We start from the raw sequence: 23,843 nt of genomic DNA, 5'->3' as shown, positions 1-23,843 counted from the left end.
TCATAGCAGGCAAAAAGTACATAAAAAGTTGTCAAAACACTACATTCTGCATGTGTTACTCACCTCCTGTTTATCCATTGGTCAGGTCATAGCTCACCGATTGGCTAGGCCTGATTAGATCGAATCTGGCTCATTCGTAAATCAAAATTCCTGGACAATAGCCATTTTGTGGTGCTATGCCGCTTTACAGGTTACCTGCAGGAGTTGAACATCATGTGAACTCTTCTCAAAACTTCAAAATCACATCTTAAATCCTTAAACAATTGCTGGCCTTTCTAAAATCGCTGAATTCTGGGTTGTGGCTCATAGTTTTCTAAGAATCCAGATCGCAGAGGGGGCCCTCACAGTCAGTTCTGTGACAGCCTGTAGTAATTATTAATGCAACAGTTCAAGAAAATGTTGTTGGACTTCACAGATTATAATCTTTATTCGTGTTTCGTGCTCAAGGGCGGACGTTTACTGATGTGTTCCAGAGGAGTTTCTTTTTTTTTCTCTGAGGGAAAGCCGCTAATAAATTACATGGAAACATTATTCGGTGCGGTCTGAAGCTTTTCATTACTGCAGGGTGAAAACGTTGCATCACTAACAGTTTTTAAAGGGTTTTCACACCTAAATGTAACACAAATTTGTCAGACTCTAGAGGAGCTGATGGGAAAACACACTGTAACGTGCAGCTTTTATACACTGTATACATTACTGCTGTGGATACAGTCAGATACAATCCAATCTTTCTCTTTGACACTGACACACTTAAGGCAGTGGCACTTATTTGAAACACGCACATCCACAGAGGAGTTATATAAACACTTAACATATACGTCGAAGTGGTTACATAACCTTGTGGTTGCAGTAAACGTTTCCCCACTGTAACCCCCCTCTGAGACACACACAAACACACACTTACCATGATTTTGTTGCCTGTGGCCTCACATTCTTTGCAGCCACATATCTCTCGAGTACATGTCGTGTTGTTTGTAAGAAGCAGCAAGTCTTATACCCACAGGGAGTGTCCAACAGAACAAATTAATGGCGTAGAAATGTTGCTGCAGATGCTCTTTATGGTACTTACTGACTGCTCATGACTCAGCATTTCACCAAAACGCTCTGGTTGCATGCTCTCACTCTCTCTGCTCAGTGTGTGTCTAGTGGCGATTAAGGTCAGGAGTTTAAATGCATTCAATGACTTATGTCACGTCATCTCACCTACATGTTGTCTTCATGCTCGCATCTTCTCCTGTCAACTTGAGTTTGACTAGGTTGCCTAGCAACAATCCACTCTGCAGCTCTTATTTTCACCTTAAGACTGGACTCGGGCACAAGGGAGTGTTTCTTAATGAGGTGGGGAGGCCACACAAGCTGAATTTAGAACCAGAATTTAAAGCAACATGTAGTTACTGCAGTTAAAGTGTGAGCAGTAGTGGCAGATCACTTGTTCTGCCAACCTGTTTGTTTCAGCTGAAGTTAAAACACAGAGATGAAAGAAGTCACAAAGTTAGCTGAATATTTTGTGGCAGTGATTTTCCAAAAATCACAGTCAAACAAAAAGGCATTGGCTTAAAAGTCCAGCATGTAGAATTTAATTGCACCTAGTGATGTAATTGCTGATTGCAACCACTTTGCAAAAGGCCCTATTTTAGAGCCAGTGTTTAGTTTGTCCCTTCTGGGTTACTGTAGAAACATGGCAGACTACGTAGAAGATGACCCACAGCGTCTGTAGATATTCATACTCATTCTAAGGTAACACAAATATGATTCTTATTTTCAGGTGATTGTATGCTAATAATAACATAGTTATGCACATTATATTCCATTTCTAAATGCTCTAAATCTAAGTCTGTGTTTGGAGAGAAGACGTGAGGTCACCTTTGTTAGTTTGACAAGTAAAGAATCATTAGAATATTAAACACTCCTTCTTCTGTCCTCTTCTTGCTTGCTTTGGTCATCTTGGATTCATGTTAACAATTAGTTCCATATGTTGCAAGTTTTCATTGAGGGAAAAAAAAACATCAAAAGAAAGTTTTTGAACCACTCCTGCAGTGTAAAAACATGTCTGTTCATTAAAATAATGTGTTGCAAACAGTGATAATTTCACAAAATATGGCGAAACACATGGCGAAATCATGAAAGAAGCAGGATCTCAAGCCAAGTCTTTTATCTGGAAGTCGATATGATCTGTAACTGTGTTTGTGTGTGAAAACCTTTTGTGTGAAAAAAAAATATTTTTATTATTATTATTATTATTATTATTATTATTATTATTATATTATAATCATTGACAGCAGCAACTGGATATAATATGCATTTACTATGTTTGCAGACTATTTCAGACAAGGTTATTCTAGAAACTTATTATAAGTAGTATATTTAAGTTGCTTATTGTGGCAACTTTTTCCTTCAACAAACTCATATGTATATAACATCTTTCAAATGTATGTTTTTAGAATCAGATTGAAAAAAATCATTGGAAGTTGCCAAAGTTTGATATTTTTAAAACCGACACAAAAGAACAATAGCACTCACCGATCAGATACAAACCAAAGGAAACTTCTTGAAGCCAGACACAAACCTAGAAGCTGAATTCATGAGAAAAAACAGGACACAACTGGTATCTAGAGTATCATAGTTAAGTCAATAAACTCCACCTGTGGCCTTAGACCCGATTCGGGACGAAATCCAGCACTGTGGCGAAAAACACAGGTTCATTTGAAAAGGGGAATTACATTTCGACTGCGGCGGTGTGAGCCACGGGGTCTGCAGACAAAAAGTACATGCTGTGTTGTGACCTGTAGTGGAGAAGTTGAGCCAGATTCAACTTTTGGACATACTTACTGAGTCCTAACCTGATGGAGTGTGTGTTTGTTTAGCAAGATTCAAGAGAGGTTTTCAGTTTCCTTGGTCCTCTGTGGGGAGTATGCAGTGATTCATTAGTTATGTAATGTATTTTGTGTATTTGTGTGTGTGCTAGTTGTATAACCTGCTCTCACTGTCTGGTCTTAATTCAGTCAGACTCTCCCCAAGGGGTGGGTGTGTGTGTGTGTGTGTGTGTGTGTGTGTGTGTGTGTGTGTGTGTGTGTGTGTGTGTGTGTGTACACATCTACCTATATCTATGTGATTGTGTGTGTGAGGCACTTCACCTTTACACCTTCCAAATTGTGAACAGAACGTCTCCGCTTACCTTTCGAAGCTGAGTTTCATCCTGACAGGATGTGAGGGAATAGATTCATAGAATATTGACGAGACACGTGTATGCTGAAGGTTATGAAACTTGTTCTTCTGTGTGTTTTCTTTCAATGCAGTTCTTGTAAAAGTATTTCTTTCCACTGCGGAACCGAAACAAGTGATTTAATAAAAGCTGGCATTCAGCCAAAATGACAAATGTTACATAAGTGGCTGAGACTGACGCCACTCTGTCCACACTTTGATATAAAAATCCAACCTCAAAAGAAAGGACAGCTTTTCATTCCAGCTTAATCAGCTTAGCGGTCTGTTGCAGTTGTACACACTATTTATATTATCAGTTGATCTGTTTATTACTCTTGATTCAATGGCTTGTATTGTAATATCAAAAGAAAGACAGGAAAAATACCCACTATTATTCCTCTTTGAAGTCTTCCAGTTGCATGTATTCGCAGCTCTCCACCATGATAATGTTCTTCGACTGACATTTAACACATTAAACAGCAGATAGGGTGAGATAAATTCAATTAATTAACTGTTAATGTCGTAATGAATCATGGTGGCACTATAGGCAGTTACACGAACACGAGCCAAACAACATAAAATCAGCCCGACACGGATACTTTGTCTCCTCTTCCTGCTGCTCTCACCGCCAACCAGAAGTCCTTATCTTTTCAAAAACTGCAAAATTTCTCTGGTAAAACCATTAAAGTTACTTTGTTCCGATCTGCTAATGTCCTGTTCCACTGCATTCCACGCTCATTTTCCCCATTAGATTTCCCAGGAAACCTAAATCCCGTACAGACTTATAAGAAAATGTGCGCTTCTTATGCAACACCCTATTATGTGTATTGTTTTTAAACTCCTTAATTTTCATTTGTTGATTTTGCTTCTTACTTCAAAAGAAAATCTGTTTTTCATATTTGCTTGGATAAAGGCTTCATGCCAAAATATCCAAACAAAAGTCAGTGGATTTGTCAGGCTATTAGTCTTAAAATGAAAACATCATTTTTGGTGTTTTTTTTAATCAGTTTCAAGACAAACAAACGTTTGATATATTTGGACATAAACACTTCAGATACAATAAACCGTCTTGAAATCAGGTGCTGCATGCGTGTGCGGACACTGGCTACGGGCACAAGGTGTGCTTTACAAGTAATAAAATCATATTTCGTAACGTATTTCATAAAAGCCCTGCCTGCATATCTCTCTCTCTCTCTGCCTCTTGGTGAATAATTCCTGGACTTGTTGTCCTCTTAACCCGAACAGAGGAAGCAGTCCTGCTTCCCAGAAACTGTGTGTGTGTGTGTGTGTGTGTGTGTGTGTGTGTGTGTGTGTGTGTGTGTTTTTCCACCACCTCTCACTCTCAAGTAAATATCTTTTTCTTTGTCTTTGAATGATGACCTCTCTTTCATCTCTCCCCCCCTCTCCTCTCTCTTTCCTGTCTGCCCCCTCAGTGTCTCTTTTGAGTGCTCCCCATGTGTGCGCGCATGTGTGTGTATTTGTGTGTGTGTGTGTGTGTGTTGTGTCTCTGTGCATTTCAGGAATCGTTATATAACTGTTTTGTAAGATAGAGTTTCCGGGTAAACCAGGGTAACTTGTTTTGCTGTCGTATCTCTAATAACTATATATAATAACTAATAATAAACTGTGTCCGATGTCATGAAAGCTTTCACATCCGGCAGCTCATTCAGAGAAAAAAAAATCATCTTCCATGTTTCCTGTGTTTTCGATTGGAATAAGTGGATGGAGGAGGACTGGAGGAGGACTGGGTAATTAGCATGAGCAAAACACTCTACAGACGTCACAGTGCTGCACATACTGTACTCATATGAAAACCCATTGAAAGTCATTGAAAGGAGCCATGGGGCCTACCTGGTTTCTGTAGCCAAAAGAAACATAGTGAAACCTTAAATGTAAGTGCTTATTGTGGATTGAACCCAACCAAGGGACTCTGAGATGAAAAGACTCACGCAGACTTAACCAATTTCCTCATAATGACTCTGCAAGAAACCACCACCCACACACACACACACACACACACACACACAAGCTTTAAACCTGGTGGATTGTTGAGAACAAGTCTAGAGTCTACAGCCATGCTGTTGACTAACATTAATAATGCTACCATGTTAATGTTGAACCAGTACAGTTTAAACCACTAATTTGCTAAGCTAATTGCTAATTGACATCAAACAGCAGAGGCTGATGGGAATGTTTGACGGTGCAATATTAAAGGTTATGGGATGTCCACTCAGATTGCGTACACATATTATTATTCAGACTATTGTCAGATTTTTCACTCAAAAACACACCTGCTGGTGGTGTCAGAGCAAACGTGGATCACCAGAATCAGCAGGATTCATCCTCTGATTACCATGACAAGCCATCTAGTGGTTGTTGAGTTCAGAACAAAGAAGTTGTTTCAATGTGCATAAATTCATTTAAACAAAAAATGATACTGATCTATGGATTTATAGTTTGGACCTGGACCTGATCCAGATCTCATGCTATATAAATAAAACAAAAAAGTGAATTTAATTGATTTTACACTTTCATCACCTGTCATTAGATTTACTGTTATCATTATTACTGTGTTATTAGCAGACACATCAAGAAGTTTGTTATCGCGTAGATGGACTGAAGGGGCGTTTTATGTAAGTTGTTTTTCAACACACAGTGAGCTCATCACCAGCCTCCATCCTCAATTATGTTAAGGATCCCTGCGTGTGTGCGCACATGCGTGACTCTGATAATGTGGGAAACTGAAAACGCAGGTTTGCCAGGTGTCATGCAGTGAACATGTCTTATATGCCCTCCTCTGTGTGTGTGTTTGTGTGTGTGAGAACTGGAAATCATGTGTTGGCAGTTTGTCCTTGTTTGTCCAGACATCCCAGACCGATTCTTGGCTGGACTGGCCTACACATTTGTGTGTGTTTATTTGTGCATGTGTGTGTTGATTTTATATTCTTATGTGAACACTTGTCTTCTGGAATTTGTGTGTGTGTGGTTTTATGTGTGTGTGTGTGCGGTGTCAGTGTTTGTGTCCTGTCTTGTGTTTCATAAGCCGTCCATATTTATGATCCAGCTCTTACATAAGCTCAGATCTGGTTCAGTGTGTCTCTGCCAGAACAACTGAGAGGGAGAGAGGGAGGAGGAGGAGGAGGAGGAGGAGAAGAGGTGGAGAAGAAGGTGAAAGTGAAATTCAGGCAGATTGAGGGGAGAAGAAACAGAGAGAGAGAGAAGTAGAAACGAAGACAAGGTTGAAAAATAGTATCAGACGGACAGAACAGAGCTCCATAAGTATTAGTTTTCACGGTTTGGTATTGAAATATGCTGTGGCTCAGGATGAGAGGACTCTTCTTCAGGGTGTTTTGTAAATGTAGTTGAGTTAAATGTTAATTTGAATACATTTGAAAACTTAAATTCTCACAGGCCTCCGGCTGACAACAGCAGCTGGAATGAGTCAAACCAGTTTGATGGAAGTTTCCATGTCAAACACAGTAAACAGACGTGTTTGGAAAGATGTCAGCAGCTTGAACAAGCAGGTCCTCATGAATTTAAGAAACACCACTGTGAGAGATATGTGAATATGATGACATTTAACCATTTTGTAAAAATAAAATAGCAAATTTTCTTTGATCTTATACATTGACTGTAATACTGGAGTTTTTAAAGTGGCAAAGAAGTGAGTTTGGACAAAAATATGATCATTTTTTAAAAATAGATGTTACTTTTATTTTGTCTCTTTTACGTAGAAGGATTGTGGTTGGACAGACTTTCAGTAAAAGGGATAAAAATTCAAATATCCAGTTGTACATGTGTACTGTGCGTCCATCTCTTGTAGTGCACACGTAACTTTGCCAAGTCACTGTCCTGTTTTTATGTACAAGGAGTGTCTCATCCACATCATAATGGAAAAATAATACAGTAATGATACTAAAGACGTGCTTCATGGGAGGATTTGCACATTTGACTTGGGATTGTTCACATAGCGATTTATTTATATAATTTATAACGTCTTCCTGTTTACTGCCAGTGATAACAATAGATGTGATGACACGCCCAGAAGGCCTTACTATATTCATCTGATGACAAAACCCACTTAGCGTTTGAGGGAGGAGTGTACTGGTTTTGGCAGTTGGGACTTTTTTATTATTAACATCTGAAACAGGCTCTTGACTTGTGGTAGCAGTGATTTGAATAAAAGGCCTTCACATAGTATGTACAGGATCAGTAGGTAATATAAAACAGCAGGACGTGCTGATGCTCCCCGGATAGTTCAAAGACGATGGTGGGAATCTTTGGGAATTCAGAATTGATTCTTGAATTTTAATTTTGAAATGTTACCATGTATCTTGGGGCAACATTATTTTTGCAGAAAACTGCCAGTAATATGTAGAAAGCTTTGCGTTAGCTTCAAGATTGGACTAGTTCAGAGAATTTATTGACTTCCATAGCAACACAAATTAAATTAAACTGATTTTAATTGAAATTGATTCAGTGCCATGGCCGTTAAGGACTCATACTTTAATATTTCCTTTTTTATTACATAAAAATAACCATTAATTTATTCTTTTCGTCACACAGACCAGTCCCACAGTGCCCCCTTCAGCACTGAGAATGAGGCTCAGGGAGGCGACTCAGCTGCGTGGCAGTGCACCCCTCCCCCATCTACCTCACCTTCGGGAGAGACACCGGCCCACCCTCCTGCCTCCCAGCTGTCCAGACCCCAATCCAGGCCGGTTAGCCAAAGCCCCTCCCCTCCCTCTGTCCTGACAGGAGCCAAAAAGAGGGGCTCCAAACCGACACACATGAGACGTAACATCAGGTACTGTACTCTCACTTGAACTAGAAAGATTGTAAGATTGTCTTTGTCTTTGTGGAGGAGTTCAAATGGATGCAAAGCTGTTTATTCTGCAGGGATTTCTTATTAAAGCTTCAGGTGAAGAGTTCATTATATTAATATTATATCAAGGTCAGGTTACCACTGAAGTAATGAATCATCTGAAGATCGTTGATCATGAAATACAAGGCGCACTGTGGATAGTGATATGTTTTTTTATATTACATTACAACACAGTCAAAACAAGTATATTTCTGCTGAGATGCGGAGTACTCAAATTATTCAACACGTTCTGTAATAACATTCATCTTTTGTTGGATAATATTTCCCTGTGTTCATGCTGATTATGACTAAAGCACACACCAATTACTGACGAAATCTGTCATTAATTATACTTAAGCATGCTCCGTCTGCAGCTTCATTCCTCCGGCTGCCAATAACCACGATGGAGGTCAGCCACAAGTATGCTGTTGCTTTTACATAACGGCGTCAATATCATCAAACGTGTCAGAGATGCAAACTCAGGTTTCAGTGTTTGTGTGGAGTAATTTCCCTCAATGCTTATATTACATTAAAAGTGCCTATATTATATTATTAACACTAATTAGTTACCTTTCTCCTAACCAGAAGGGTTAGAATTTTCAACAATGAATTATTTGTTTCATATCAGTCTCTCTCAAATAATGAAATGATGCAGCAGTCAAAATATCAGGAGTTCCCTCTGTTTCTATAGAAACTTTGCAAGACTCAGCTGAAGGCAGTGCCAAAATGAAACTAACAATAACAACAAGAGGAAAGAATAAGTTAATAATAATAATAATGATAAATGCAGATTATCTATTTGTGCCAGTGTTTACACATAAAAAAAGATATACCAAAGTTTTAGGCAGGCCAACTCCCAGCATCCTACAAATATTAGCTGGGTTTTTTTTTTTTTACCAATGTTTTTTTTCTCTTGTGTCTGTGTAGGAAGTTGCTAAGGGATCATCAGTTGGAGGCAGTGACCAAAGCCGCCCAGCAGGATGAGTTGGAGAGGAGGCGACGTTTGGAGCATCAGAGACAACAGGAGTTCCCGGTACCACTGCTGCCTGAATACACAACTGGTGAGAGCGTGAACCTCCAAATAAATGCTTCCATTAATACTAACACTGGTCCATCAGACACTACTACTCAACATGTATCACAACCTAAGTTACTAATCCCAAAAGCCATGAAAACAGCTTGCTTGGGTATAGGTTGATGTTGTCTGTCCTTCCCTTCATGCCCATCATTCATTCCCAATTTTCTGTCTCCTTTTGTCTTTCCTCTTTTCTTTTTCACTCTCTTGTTCCTACCTCCAGGTGATGTGACAAAACATGTGTCGGTATCGTCGGCATCAGCAGCATCACAGCAAGAAGTGAAGTCAGTCAGACAGGAAGTGATCTGCCTGGACTCCAGCAGCACTGGCATCAGCGAGGATGACAGCAAAACTAACATACCCACCTCCATTACCACAGAGCACACACGGAAAACAGGTGAGACACTCATCTCTATTACCAAAGGACTTGTGCATTAATTCATAATTTTTCAGAATACTTCAAACTTATAAAATATCTTAACAATCAGAGTAAAGGTTTGCTTGTTTCTTACATATTTTATGACTCAAATGTCATCGCCTTGAAGCAGTGTTTTATTTTGTACTTCCTGTTTTAAGTGGATCCTTAAGTTTACTATGTGTGCCCCCTACTGAATGGCACACATAGTAAACTTGAAGAATCATGAAGAATCCCAGAATCTGCAAATTACGTTTATTGTTAATTTTTTTAAATAGCAAAATAAAGTGTCATGAAACAAGCAGATTAAAATAAGAGACCCTGAAACCCTAAAAAAAAATCACATTTCCATGGAGAATCAAGGTTTGAAATAAGGTGCAGCTGTTTTCATGCTAACCGTGCTGCATTTATCTCTGTGAATAATGACCGCAGAGTTCAGTTGTCTGAATCATGCCCAACACGTTGAGCTTCTTCAGAACAGATTGCCGCTTCAACCTTTGATTGTGTAAGTAAGCTAGTAGGTCAGAATGTCATGAAAGCAGAGAGGGACACTGAGCTGTGAAGTTAATACCTGCTGTCCAGTTGTATATTCTCAGCTGTCTGCATGGCTAGGCAAAGTCTTAAATAAACCAGATGCTAATTCTTAAGATGCCTACATATGTGATTTTCTTCAGATGAAGCTTTAGAAATTTAAGGATAGATTTATAACCATGACTAACATGAATCAGAAAGCTTCGGTTTTGAGTAATTCGGCATTTGTTGGCGGCTAAAGTAGCCCAATATCTCAGAGTTTTAGAGGGCACAGTCAGACATGTCTAGACAGTGTATCCCACTAACAAAGATGTGTTTTTCAAACTGTAATTTTTGATCAGTTTGACTGATTTCTGACCACAGTAGCAGCAGAGAGTTGTTAAAAGTGTAACTTTGGATGTTTTATGATGCCTTTTCGAGTACAACATATAAAGATTAAAACTCCTTCCAGACATGACATCTGTAATATTGCTGGTTTCATCTATCTGTTAAAGTAATGGGTTTTCAGTTTTCTATCATAGGGAGCATTTCAGTTGAAGGGCTGCTGCAATGATGATATGCTTTGGAGTTTTGATGGAAATATGACCCATAAACAGATAGCATGATGATGATGATAGCTCAAGTGGTCCAGACTGTGTTTAGTCCCAGTGAGAAACTGCACAATTTTTAAAAATATGAAACATATTTATGGCTGTCTGGGTTGAGAAAACCTGGGGCCACGGAGTTCAACAAGCTCCTGAAGTTAAACTGGAACCAATCTTAAAGTTTGCCATCTGTCTTTATTGATAACTTTTTGAAAAATGTTTTCAGGACACAGATGTTTTTACTAGCTAACATTCATTACAGCTTCGTACATTCATACCTTTCAGCTGCCCAGTTCAACCACAGGACATAAAGCCAATCTGCTGGGGCAATCTGATATGCCCAGTTCTAGCACCTTTGCTGGTGTCTGATGGAAATCTCACATCTCTAAAGCATCAATCTCCTAGATTAAGCAAAGCAGCCTTAATAGCCTCATGACAGCCATGCAGTTATTAAATTACACACTGGTTTCAAACTGTTTTCTGAGCCCAGGGGTCTGGAAAGTCGACACATTAAAAGGCTGCATCAGCTCCAATTTCCAGGGGGAAAAAAAAACATAACGTTGCGAAACAACCCGAATTTGCTGAATGAGGTTTTTACTCAACACGGCATGACATCTGGGCCCGTGTTCATCTGAGATCATCTGAAGATGCAGGGATGACTTGTAGGAATTAAAGTTCATGTCCATAAAAACACATCCTGCTGATTCACCTTTGTGACATCTGTGCTCACTCCAGCCTTCCTGACATCTCAGTAAAGATTATATGAAGAAAAGACTGTATTTCCAACTAAATTTGGCGTTCATGCAGTTTTCTTTCAATTTCTTCAAGAGTAACCACAGCCTTTTTAGAAACATTTAGTGAAAACCTTCCTGCACAGATTTGAGCAAGCAGTCAAAGTCAAAAAACTCCTGTTCCTATTAAGGGTGTGTGTGTTTGTGTGTGGTTTTCGTAGATTAGCTGCCATGTGCATCAGAATATTCAAAACCTCCACAGGGTACATCATGTACCGTTCCCTTATTGCCCAAGTACACACACACACACACACACACACACACACACTGTCATTCAAACAGTCAAGGATAAACACACTCTGCTAGAGATAAACACACATACAGTACATTCTGCATTGAAAGCGAATACGGGGAGCAAACTGCAGGCACACACACACCTGCAACACACACACCACACACACACACACACACACACACAGTGTGAGAGAGACCGATGGGATGGGCAAATGAACAAAGACAGAGAAAATGTAGATTTGGGAGCTGAGAAAGACAAAAGTGAATGAGGCAAAAAAAAAATAAACGAATGGAGAGATGAAAGGCAGAGAGTGTCTGTAGGACAGATCAGAGCAAGTCTGTGGAGCAATAAAGCTGGCTAATCCTGAACACACACACATAATGAACACACACACACTCTCGCAGTGGCACAGTGACATTTCTAGTTGGGGTTACATAACCAGTCTCCCCCTCCACTCTAATCCTACTTGTATAACCAGCCATTCACTGCAGTTATATAAGCGCTCTCTCTCTTTCTCTCTCTCTCTCTCTCTCTCTCGCTCTCTCTCTCTCGCACACACACTAACATACTGACACACACACCTCTCCCTTCTCCGTCATGCCCTCGCAGACTGCCAGCTTGTATAACTCTCACCACTTGATACCGGTGACGTTGAAGTCCTTTTTATCAGATATGAGTTTCATGGTTTTCACACGCGAACACACACAATGACGTCCATGTTTGATGTCACATCACACAAGTTGTGCTCGTGACTGAGCCACAGTTTGACCACATCATTTTGAGATGAATGTGGGGCCGTGTAGTCGAGGGCAATGAAATGATAGTAAGAGTTTTCATAAGAAAAGCTGCTGCCAAGTTTCTTTCCCCCACTAAGATATTTGTAAGTTCACCATTGATGAAGTTTCTTCATCAGAAAGTGTTCAAATCATTAAAAACTGTTACAAGACATGCAATGTCATTTTCACCCTCCTGTCACTCACACCCTCCCTCCCCACAGATGTCATCGAACTGAGCTCAGGCGAGGACGACGCCGTCGTCCAGGTCAGTAACGAGTCCACCAGTGTGGAAGAGCGTGAACCCAGTGGCTCGCATGCCAATGACGCCCTTAATCAGCCAGACACCCATGGAAGGGTGCTGGTCAACTTGAACCATCCAACCACAGAGAATGATGTTTTCCTGTCACCTCAGCTGGCACGAGCGGTCAAACCTCACCAGGTATTTTTACTGCTGCGCTCGAAGCAAATGTTTGCTTCTCCTGTCTGTGGTTTAAGCAAAATTCTGCCTATGTTTTACGTCTTTTCTTATCATGATGGCTCCAACTTTGTCTTTTCTCCAGATCGGTGGAATCCGTTTCCTGTACGACAACCTGGTGGAGTCGGTGGAGAGGTTTAACAGTAGCACAGGATTTGGCTGTATCCTCGCTCACAGCATGGGCCTGGGCAAAACGCTGCAGGTCATCTCCTTCATCGATGTCCTGTTCAGACACACCCAGGCTCACACAGTGCTCGCCATCGTACCTGTAAGCATCTGTGCAGAAATGCCTGTCACAAGATACTGCAGCCCAAAATGATGTCTTAAAGTCGTTTACTTAGTTTGAACAGAAACAATATGGCGACTATGAGAACTGAATCTGATTTGCTTCTTGACTTCATCCTAGGTGAACACGTTGCAGAACTGGCTGTCCGAGTTTAACATGTGGGTCCCACCCCCAGAAGCGTTACCTCCAGATACCGATCCAGGACTGGTGACACCTCGCACCTTTAAGGTTCACATCCTCAACGACGAACACAAGTGAGTGACGGGAACAGTCTGAATCCTTTCACCCGACCTGCTTTGTGGTTGAGAGCAGATAAAGAGAAACTTCTTAAAAAAACATGAAGTCAAAAAAAAAAGGCCTGCAAGGCATTTTCTATCTTCCTCAGACACATCCAACACATGCAGCCGGGTCTTTGTTTCATTTAAAATCCATCTCAGGCAGATGAATGCAGTCACATTCATGTAAAGCAATTTAAAGACTTCCTTCCAAAAAAACAAAATAAACAGCACTGATCGTCTGCTGGCCTGCCTCTGCACTTTATCCCCATCTGCCTCGTCCTCTTTTCCTCTTTCTTAACAGCTGCTACTGCTGCAAAGATTTTCTGACTGACGTGTGTGTGTGTGTGTGTGCGTGTGCGTGTGTTTGAGATTAAGGAGGAATGAAGGAATGCTGCGTGATCAGCGTGCAAATTCAATGATGCAGCTTTGTCTGGAAGTGACACAGTGACCTTATTCTCTGTCTGAGCTCAGTTTAAAATGATCTTGCCTGCACAACTCCTAGAAACTAAACTGCACTAAAATAAACGTTATATTCTGTTGAAGTTTATTGTTTGTGTCAGGCAGACTCAGAAGTTTTAAATTAAAGCAAAAAACAAAATGTAAAATTAGGAAGTAACACAAGCAGCAACTTTACTTACCTTTTTTTTTTTTTGCTACCCAGAAACACGACGACCAGAGCCACGGTGGTGGAGAACTGGGCACGGGACGGAGGGGTGCTGCTGATGGGCTACGAGATGTACCGCCTCCTGTCGCTAAAGAAGAGCTTTGTGGCTGGGAGGAAGAAGAAGAGCAAGAAAGCAGCGGGACCTGTTGTCATCGACCTGGACGAGGAGGACAGACAGCAGGAACTGCTCAAAGGTGGGAGAGATAAAAAGGAGAGAGGGGGTAAAAGGGAAGAATGAAGAGGGGGGGCAAAGAGGATAAAATGCTTCCTTTTAGTAAAATCTCACTTTTTTGCCTGATCTCCTCCCCCAGGTATTGAGAAAGCTTTGGCCCGGCCTGGCCCAGATGTGGTGATTTGTGACGAAGGCCATCGTATCAAGAACTGCCATGCCAGCACATCACAGGCTCTGAAGAACATCCGAACCCGACGCCGTGTGGTCCTAACCGGCTATCCGCTCCAGAATAACCTGATTGAGTACTGGTGCATGGTCGACTTTGTCCGACCTGACTTCTTAGGTATAGGACAAGATCAAGAAGCTTTTTGTTGGCAGGTCTTCAAGATCAAAAGTTTTCTTGTCAGTCTTATAACTACCGTTTTTACATCCTACACATATTTCAGGTACTCGGCAGGAGTTCAGTAACATGTTTGAGCGTCCCATTCTGAACGGGCAGTGTGTGGACAGCACACCTCAGGATGTCCAGCTGATGAGGTACAGGAGCCACGTCCTGCACAGCCTCCTGGAGGGCTTCGTACAGAGGTTAGACAACACACAACTACTGCCTAGAAAAGAAAAACTTGACCTCCCTTAAACATTTAATAGAGAATACAAAGGTTCTACTAGTCAAACTTGACATTTTTCCTACCTTTTTTTCAATTTTAATAACACTTGTCTTTATTTCAGACGTGGTCATGATGTCTTGAAGGACCAGCTGCCCTCTAAAGAAGAGCATGTGATCCTGGTGCGTCTGTCTCCCCTGCAACGGGCGCTCTACACAGAGTTCATGAATCGCTTCAGAGAGGCAGGAAACACCGGCTGGCTCAGCCTCAACCCTCTGAAGGCTTTCTGTGTCTGCTGCAAGGTGAGGAGGAGGGCATGTGTGGAACACCACCTAAATACGAAAGGACCTCTAGAAATATGTTTCATACATACAAACCATTTTTATTCATAAAATTACATAAGTCATTTTATTTGCAGTTAGAGGTTAAGCTTCAAAACTACCTCTACAAATGTCTTCTCGCTCCTTGTAGTGCCATTACACAAGTTATTATCTGAGTCAACATGTTTATACAGAAAGATAAACTCCTGCATAATTACCATACTTGACAAATCCATTAATTGTCACCTTGAGAAAGTGTCTTCACTCTGCTCGTCTTCTGTTATCCATCAGATCTGGAACCATCCGGACGTACTGTACGAGGCCTTACAGAAGGAGAACTTGGCAAGTGACCAAGACTTGGATCTTGATGACATCACTTCCACAGGTCCGGCTCGTTGTCCAACCGCACCTAACCAAAAGGCAAAGCCCCTGGAGAATCATAACCCCATTGGTGGACTGAGCCTCAATCAGCTGCAGGAGAAAGCCAATCAGGTCGTCACTTATGAATGGGTACGTCAAAAGAGAGTTTAAGAAATCATTGAATATTTTTATTTGTTGATTATAATTATTATAATAATATATATAATTATTATTATATATTATTATTAGCAAATCAACTGGTTTATGACCTCACTTCTTTTAAGTCAGTTGATTAAATGAGGACATCTTATCTAATCAGCTGAACTATGAACATAAAGTTGCTGTTCAGTAGTACAGTAAATTTTAACAGTCTCTCTCTCTTCTCACATGGCCAGGCAAAGGACATCATGTGTGACTATAAGCCCGGCATCTTGGAGAACTCTGCAAAAATGGTGCTGCTGTTCCACCTGATAGAGGAGAGCGTCAGAAAGGGAGACAAGCTCCTTGTCTTCAGGTATAATTCAGACGACATGAGCATGACACGAATTCAAGATGTTTTATCAGCTATTTTTATTATTAGTCATTTTAACAGTTGTCACCTAAGTGGGAAAGGAAAGTGTCTTTTTCTCTCATTCAGTGAAATTCTGTTTTGCATTTCATTTACATGACACAATATCTAATTTTGCTCTTTGTCTGCCTCTTGCAGTCAGAGTTTGTCCACACTGACAGTGATCGAGGACTTTCTGGTTAAGAGACCAGTACCTCCGTCGCCCAACACGTCTGGCAGAGACAGACCTAACCAGAACTGGGTGCGGAACCTCAACTACTACAGTAAGTGATCATTAATTGTTCAGTATTTGGTTCAATAAATAAGCTTAATATCCAAAACACCTAGAAACCTGCTGTTGGGGCCACTGACTACATGACAATAGGCTTGAGTAGGAGGAGACAGCTTGAGAAGTTATTTTTAGTACAGTGACAAGTGACACACGGTGCGCCGTGTCCACTGTGCTTAATCGATGGTACACACTGTCAGTTTTTCTTGAGGATATTTCTGACTACAGTGGTTTGGTTGTGCAGCGAGATACTCCAATCATTGACTTACAATAAGTGCTGCCACCTGCTGGTGTTTCTTGATAACAGTCAGGCTTTTGTTTGTGGTTTGGACACAGGAAGGAAATCACAGTTTTTGTAGAGCTGGTGTTTGTGTGTTTCAGTCTTGTTAAACATGAGCTGTATCCATTATCGAAGTCATCTCAGCCATTAACTGATAAATTGATATGTCAACAAAGTGACTTGACTTAAACAATGTCTTATAAGTTAAACAGTTATCATGTCTTTAGTTGAAACTTTTGAAACATTTTATTTTATCTTTAGATTAAATATAACAGAAGGTGGAGAATCAAATCCACATAGATAAAGTTTACGTAACATTGTCCTTTGTAGATTCTACGTGTGAACATGTAAATAACTGAATTATTATAATTATATAAGTAATAAGATTCTATAAGACTATATTTGTATCACAAAGATGGTGAAAATCCTGTTTTAACTCTCTGTTGGTTGTGTGATGTCTTGCAGGACTGGATGGAAGCACAACAGCCTCAGAGAGAGAGAGACTGATAAACCAGTTTAACGATCCGTCCAACACCTCAGCATTGGTCTTCCTGCTGTCAACCAGGTAACACAGATAATAACATGGAAGAAAACACATGTGGAATAATATTGAGATATGGTCTTCAAATGTCAATAACAAACATTACTCGACTGACCTCTCTGGGTCTTAGGGCTGGTTGTCTGGGCGTAAACCTGATTGGGGCGAACCGCGTGGTGGTGTTTGACGCCTCATGGAACCCGTGCCATGATGCCCAGGCCGTGTGCCGCGTCTACCGCTATGGTCAGAGGAAGCCGTGTCATATCTACCGGCTTGTGTGTGACTTCACTCTGGAGAAGAAGATCTACGACCGACAGATCTCCAAACAGGGCATGTCAGGTGAGTCGAAAAATGCATCAGTGAGATATGTCTATGGGATATTGCTTCAGGCAAGAATTCATCTAATGTGCAGGTGTTTTTTTGTTTCCTGTTTACACTAAAGATGTTGTTTAATACTCTCGATTATCATATTTCTAGATATTCTGGGGACATTTTTGCAATATTTGTTTTAATTTAGTGTTGGTATTTGGTGTCTTTAGAGTACTGGCTGAAATGGCAACATAGTCGTGTCACAAAAACCAACACAGGAGCTAAGGAAAGGAACAAGGGGGGAAAAAAGAAATGACCCACATATGAAATGGATCACAATGGAAAATAAAAAAAACATATGTTAAATCACACTAAGCTCAATCCATTTAAATTTCTTCTTAAAAATACAAATATTGCATACTACAGCTGACAGCTGTGTTAAACCAGTAACCGTACTTACTGAAAAGCCCTGTCCAGGCTTTTCTGTGTAAACATCAACCAGACAGAACGACCCCCCTCCAAAAATAATCAGCTTTGTGTTGAAACCACAGTCCTTCTGCCAAGAAGCTCTTGTCTGACAGCGTAAACTGTCTCAAGTGTTTTCTGTAAGATTTGACTAGCAAGACAGACACATTGAGACTGCTTATTCTTTGGAGAGCTGTTGGACACCAGTTTATCACAATTTGCTCTCTTTCTGCTTCCTGTCACTTCCATTATCCTCCTCTCTCTCCAAACATCCCTGCACCCTCTTCCTCTTTCCTTTTCTTCTGTATTCCTCTCTCCTATCCTCCTCCATCAGACCGGGTGGTGGATGATCTGAACCCTGTGCTGACCTTCACCAGGAGGGAAGTGGAGTCTCTTCTTCACTTCGTGGAGGAAGAGCCAGACCTGTCCCAAGTCCAGCTGCTGCCCCATGACAGCATGGAGGGCGTCCTTATGAAGGCCCTGCACTTCTATCCTCACCTGATTACTAAGGTAGATGAACAAAGAGAACATTATTCCTATACGCCCCCTGGAGGCATTTAAAAGTAGGACATGTGGGGATGTTTCACTTTACTGTTGCCCAGCCTACAATGTATTGTGGTCTTGTGAGGCTTAAAAATGATAGATGATATGATAAAGATAGAGCTCATTTTAAATAAGTCTCTTCTCATTTTAATAATTTATTAGCTGGTATGGTAGCTGTTTAAATAAAAATGTTAATCTTCAAACTTCTCCATTATTATCCCTCTAATTCTACTTGCGGAATGAACCTGAAATGAGAACGACGCCAAGCAATACAAATTACACTTGCTTACACTGCTTCATATTTATAACACTCTTTTAGATATCTCATGAGGTTCTGGAGTTCGGGAGGTGGTGTGTCACCTCATAATTAAACCTGAATCCTCAGAGGACTTAACTCTCATCGCCAAAATCGAGCTTGCAGATTTTAAACTAGCTGTGTGAGGCACTTTCATGTGTTTTTGTTGCAGCTAATTCACTGTTATAAGCTAGTTAAAATTCACCTTCCACAAGAAAATGGCATCATGCTCCTCTGCTTCTTTCAAAGACAAAAAAAAGTCTGACAAACTATATCACGTCTTGTTTCATCTACCCTTTCTCCCTTCCAGCAACCATTCCCCCACGAGTCTCTGCTGATAGACCGCAGGGAGCTGAAGCTGAGCAGCGCTGAGAAGAAAGCAGCGAGGAAGGGATATGAAGAGGAGAAGAGGGCTTCTGTACCATACACACGACCTTCTTACGCTCACTATTATCCTGCCAGCGACCAGAGTCTCACCAACATCCCCGCTTTCAGTCAGAGAAACTGGTCAGTGACTCACAGCAGCGATGGCTGCTAACATAAAAATGACAAACTAATGGAATAAAAACATTTCCTTGTCTTATTTAGTTTGTTTATAATTTAAAAGAGTACAAGTGACATAATAATACAAGTTGTGTTTAAAGAATTTAGCTTATATTTCAGGGGAACTTCAGTTGAAAAAAAAAAAGCTTTTATAAGTAATAAACTAATAAAAATTCTCTGCTCAGGTGTCCACCGCCACGTACCGAAGAGAAGCCCGTGGCCAGTGTCCGGCCAGTGCAGTCAACTCCAGTTCCTATGATGCCCCGACAGGCGCAGGCTGCAGGCTCTTCCCCAAGCGACGATTCATCAGGATCCAACCTCGGGGGGTTCCCTGTCAACTGCCTGCAAAAAGCTGGGGTGTTTGTGCAAAGGATCGTCACCACTACTGGTATGCTACTGTTTTGATTCCTTGAATTTTATAATTTTATTTCATTTTCATTCTGTCGGTCTATTTTGCCCCTGAATCATCAACTTCTTATGATATTAGCTGAAGAATGATGAATGTTTCCGCCTACCTTTGGTAAATTTGTCTTTCCTGTTCTCTTTTAGACATAGTTATTCCAGGAACTAACAGCTCAACAGATGTCCAGGCCAGGATCACTGCAGGAGAGAGCATCCACGTCATCAGGGGCACCAAAGGTATAAATACATCTTTGCTTTACTCTTGAAAACTTCTGCGTGTTTGCCAATGATTGTTAATTAATCGCTGAAACATTTGCGCCTCCAGATTCTCAAATGTTTCTCATGGAGAAAATATCACCTTAATAATCACCAGTTGTAGCCCTAAATGCAAAAGCAGGCGGTTGAAGTAAACCTTGTGTGTACTGATCATTTCTTTCACCTTTGACTGTTTTAGGGACTTACATCAGGACGTCTGATGGCCGAATCTTTGCCATCAGAGCAGCTAAGGCCAAGACTGCAGAGGAGAGTACTACAGTGCCACCCAAAGGTAAGATGATTTATTACCAGAACTGATCTCTATTCAAGGCAAACAGTAGCAGAGATGAAAACAGATATCAAGCGAACAAAATATTATTCACAATATGATTATTTAAGCAAATCTAGCCCTTTTTTTTATCTGATGATAAAAAATATTAATATCTAAGCCCTTGTTTCTTCTCAGAGTCCCAGGCCCCACCAAAGGAAGTGTCAACCAATGGCAGTAACGGTTGCCTGTCACCTGACAGGATGCAGCAGGTACCCTCCAAGACAGTGCCACGCCCTCTATCACCTGACAGCCCAGAGATCATTAGCGAGTTGCAGCGTTACACAGGTGGCACAGGAGCCGGCGCCAATGCAGGCTCCGGAGTTCAGCCGGAGAAGGCAGCAGAGAACAACTTGCCTTCCACCAAACCAGTTCAGACCAATGGCAGCAGTGGGAGCAGTGGGAGCAGTTTTGCTAGTGGAAATGTGAGCCACCATGATGCCTCTGTGACTAACGTAATCCAACCTAACATGGACGCCACTGCCGCTGCCCAGGACCTGAGAACAGGCTCCAAGCGCAAAACCTCCAGCCCGTCCATAGATGAGCTGCCCGTTAAGCAGCCCTCTGCAGGCAAACACTCCTCAGCTCCTCTGGCCTCACAAGGCTTCCCCTTCACCGGGGGCTACGGCCTTCCTCCTCTGGGCCTCAACCCCGTCATGTTGAGTGGGTCACTGGGGCACCCACTCTTATTGGGGGCAGGCTCGCCTTACTTCCAGCCCCCCCACACTCAACTTGGGGATCCCAGTTACATGTACCCAGATCTGTATGGCTTTGGCGGAGCCAGCCCGGTCCCTACCTCCTCCTCTTCTACAACAACCACTGCTACCGCCGTCTCATCTTCATCATCATCATCATCATCATCTTCTGCATCAGTCAAGGGTACCAGTTCAGTTCCAGGAGCCCTGCCTCCCTTCATGCTGAGCCCCAGCATGGCAGGCATGGCTGGAATGCTCTCGCCGGGCTTCTCTCTCTCTTACAGTCAGTCTCTGGCTAGCCTTTACACAGGGTCGATGCACCCAGGTGGCCTGCCAGGTACAGCTGCTACTCCTGGTCCAGCCGGAGCCAGCTTCCTCTCCCAGTACCCTCCCACTGCTGCCTCCAGTTCGTCCTCGTCGTCTCCTTCCTCCTTCTCTCCCTCAGCACGGTCTGAGGGCCACCGGGGCACAGTGCTGGTGAACGGCGGTAATGTTAGCAGTGCCAGCAGCTCGGATGACGACGATGATGTCATTGAGGTGAGGGGACAGTGACAGTTAAATAATGGGATGCTTGATTCAATATAAAATGAAAGAGAACTGAAGCACCGACGATTGAGCCCCTGCTAAAATGTTTCCTCTGTTCATCTCTACTGCCTTGGAGAAACAGTCTGAGTGGAGATTGAACACGGACTGGACAAAGAGCAACAAATCTTTATGCTGAATATAAGAAGATAAAACCAGAAGAAGAAAAAAGTTTCAGATGGAAAAATCAAAGGAAAATCAGAGGACTACTGGCATTGAAATACTAATAATCACTGGACTTAGTACTGCTGAGTGTGGGCCTACAATGACCACAGATGGCCACTAGTTGTACTGTTGACGTTAGAGATTCTAGTTCTGCAGCTTTGCTTAATGTCATGGCTCTTTTGCTTTTTTCAGCTAATTAAAAAGATGACAGTAGGGTGGACTTGTTATTAAAAAAAGGTTTGATAATTAAGTTAGCTGGTAGTAATGTTCGTTAAATATCAGTAACTGAAATTGTATTGTTTGTCACTTGTCAAATATTGCTACTGAATTCTTCTTAAAAGAACTCAAATAGAACTTTTAGAGAGCATTTTGATTTAACTCAATAATTCACTGCCAGGACAGGGGGTATTGTACATTTTTGCTCTTAAGAAAAAAATCATCTTGGAATTTATTGAAAACGAGGCTTACTGAGGATGTGGTTAAGACAAATACTGAAACCTTAAAACTAATGAAAGAATGTATGCTTATTCAAATGCCTTTAAATCAGGCCTTTTTGAAAAGACTCTTATTTAGGCATCAGACGTGGGAAGATCTGATTTTTTTTTTTTTTTTTTTTTTTTTTTTTTTTTTTTTTTTTTTTTTTGGCCTGGGTCAGACTGGCCGATCATCACTTCTTTAAAACAAACAAATCAAACAAAAACATTTTCTGTGGTAACAACAATAGTAATATGACAATGAAAAATCTTACAAATAAGATAAAGAAAAGCAACAAAAGAAAAACAAAGACAAAAAAACATTGTAGAAAAATAAAAACAATGAATAAAATGCACTTCTAAATAAATTAATTGGTAAATCAAACATTTTAAAAAAAGAGAACAAAAAAAGTAAACTAAGGACAAATTCAGTATGAGAACAAAAATACACGGAAGAAGAAAAAACAGGAAATGCTAGCTTTACTTGTGACGATATTCCAACTAAAGAGCTGGTGGTTTTTAAAGCTCTTGCTGCAGCCATTTCTGGAGGAGGAGGAGATTTCCCACTTAAGGACAGTGCCGACCTAGTAGATCAGTTAGTGTGATCAGAGCGGATCGATTGGAACAGCAGAATGATGGCTCATGGTTAATCAAAAAGGAACTTGGTCACATGATGAAGCTTTCAACCAGCCTACAGATGTATACAGATTTGTGTCTCTTTTACAGTGCAGTGCAGTGTACAGTATTACCTGCAAGGTCATACAGAGAGATGGATATGTATTTCTTGACTGGCGGTGAGGATGCCGTAAGGGACATGCTGCTGCAAGTGGATTTTAAGTCTGACAATGTTATTGGTCTCTTAAGACACAATCCTCTATGCGGGAGGTTTTCTGATGTGCTTGTGCATTTCTCTTTTTTTTTCTTTTTTTTTGGCAAAGCTACACCCATCTCTCTTAAAAAAAAGAAAATTGTTTGGTTTTCAAATGACCTCTTGTGGCCACAATGAAAAGAAAAAGAAACACAGCAGAGCAGAGGTGGAATCGTGTCAGAACAAGTTACCAAACCCAGTAACACAACTTTATATTTACTTTTAGATTTCTTTTAACTGATTCCTTTGTAACCCTAAGAACACAACAGACAGACATGAACACAGTTAACAACGCAAGCATAACCAAAACTCAGGTTGCGAGCTTAATTCCCTGGGGTTGTACGAATACATATATAGGCTTGAGTGAGTGTTTTGCATCGTTTTTCGCTAGGCACAGTAAGATGGGTGAGATTCAGAGAGCCGCTGGTGACCGCCTGTTCTCTCTTTACCTCTCCTCTCCACAGTTAACATTCAGAAAGATGGAGGCAAAAAGGCATTTTCTGTTGGTTGTTTTTTCTCCGCTACAAGGAGGAACACTCGCAAGAACACAGTTTTTTTTTTCTCATTTTCACCTGGCTGTTTTTAGGCAATGATTTTTTTAAGTAAAAGAGATTACATAAATAAAAATACACAC

At 41.1% G+C, this 23,843-nt stretch overlaps 1 protein-coding gene and 1 long non-coding RNA gene across 5 annotated transcripts in view; one reads left to right on the top strand and one right to left on the bottom strand.

Annotated features, from left to right (window-relative positions):
• Positions 1-22,507, top strand: part of LOC104918354 (helicase ARIP4) — a 60,946-nt gene extending 38,439 nt beyond the window's left edge. For all 4 annotated transcript variants that reach the window (XM_027288992.1, XM_019270871.2, XM_019270873.2 and 1 more), the window contains 21 exons: positions 7,768-8,008; positions 8,993-9,126; positions 9,364-9,537; positions 12,694-12,911; positions 13,033-13,215; positions 13,354-13,487; positions 14,173-14,369; positions 14,487-14,690; positions 14,794-14,932; positions 15,077-15,254; positions 15,564-15,782; positions 16,028-16,146; positions 16,339-16,463; positions 17,214-17,313; positions 17,420-17,625; positions 18,395-18,570; positions 19,209-19,405; positions 19,627-19,829; positions 19,991-20,080; positions 20,298-20,390; positions 20,565-22,507. In XM_027288992.1, the coding sequence (XP_027144793.1) occupies positions 7,768-8,008; positions 8,993-9,126; positions 9,364-9,537; positions 12,694-12,911; positions 13,033-13,215; positions 13,354-13,487; positions 14,173-14,369; positions 14,487-14,690; positions 14,794-14,932; positions 15,077-15,254; positions 15,564-15,782; positions 16,028-16,146; positions 16,339-16,463; positions 17,214-17,313; positions 17,420-17,625; positions 18,395-18,570; positions 19,209-19,405; positions 19,627-19,829; positions 19,991-20,080; positions 20,298-20,390; positions 20,565-21,673 (4,439 nt within the window). In that variant the 3' untranslated portion in view covers positions 21,674-22,507. The remainder of the gene's footprint in view (positions 1-7,767; positions 8,009-8,992; positions 9,127-9,363; positions 9,538-12,693; positions 12,912-13,032; positions 13,216-13,353; positions 13,488-14,172; positions 14,370-14,486; positions 14,691-14,793; positions 14,933-15,076; positions 15,255-15,563; positions 15,783-16,027; positions 16,147-16,338; positions 16,464-17,213; positions 17,314-17,419; positions 17,626-18,394; positions 18,571-19,208; positions 19,406-19,626; positions 19,830-19,990; positions 20,081-20,297; positions 20,391-20,564) is intronic.
• LOC113747785 (uncharacterized) overlaps positions 19,680-23,843 on the bottom strand; it is a 10,717-nt gene continuing 6,553 nt past the window's right edge. The window contains exons 2-3 of the long non-coding RNA XR_003463890.1: positions 19,957-20,041; positions 19,680-19,793 (exon numbers count right to left, since the gene is read on the bottom strand). This is a non-coding gene — a long non-coding RNA (uncharacterized LOC113747785). The remainder of the gene's footprint in view (positions 19,794-19,956; positions 20,042-23,843) is intronic.

The sequence above is a fragment of the Larimichthys crocea genome, chromosome XV (assembly GCF_000972845.2).
Source record: "Larimichthys crocea isolate SSNF chromosome XV, L_crocea_2.0, whole genome shotgun sequence".
NCBI lineage: Eukaryota > Metazoa > Chordata > Actinopteri > Sciaenidae > Larimichthys > Larimichthys crocea.
The sequence above is the reverse complement of the archived record's forward strand: the minus strand, read 5'-3'. Positions and strand labels throughout refer to the sequence as shown.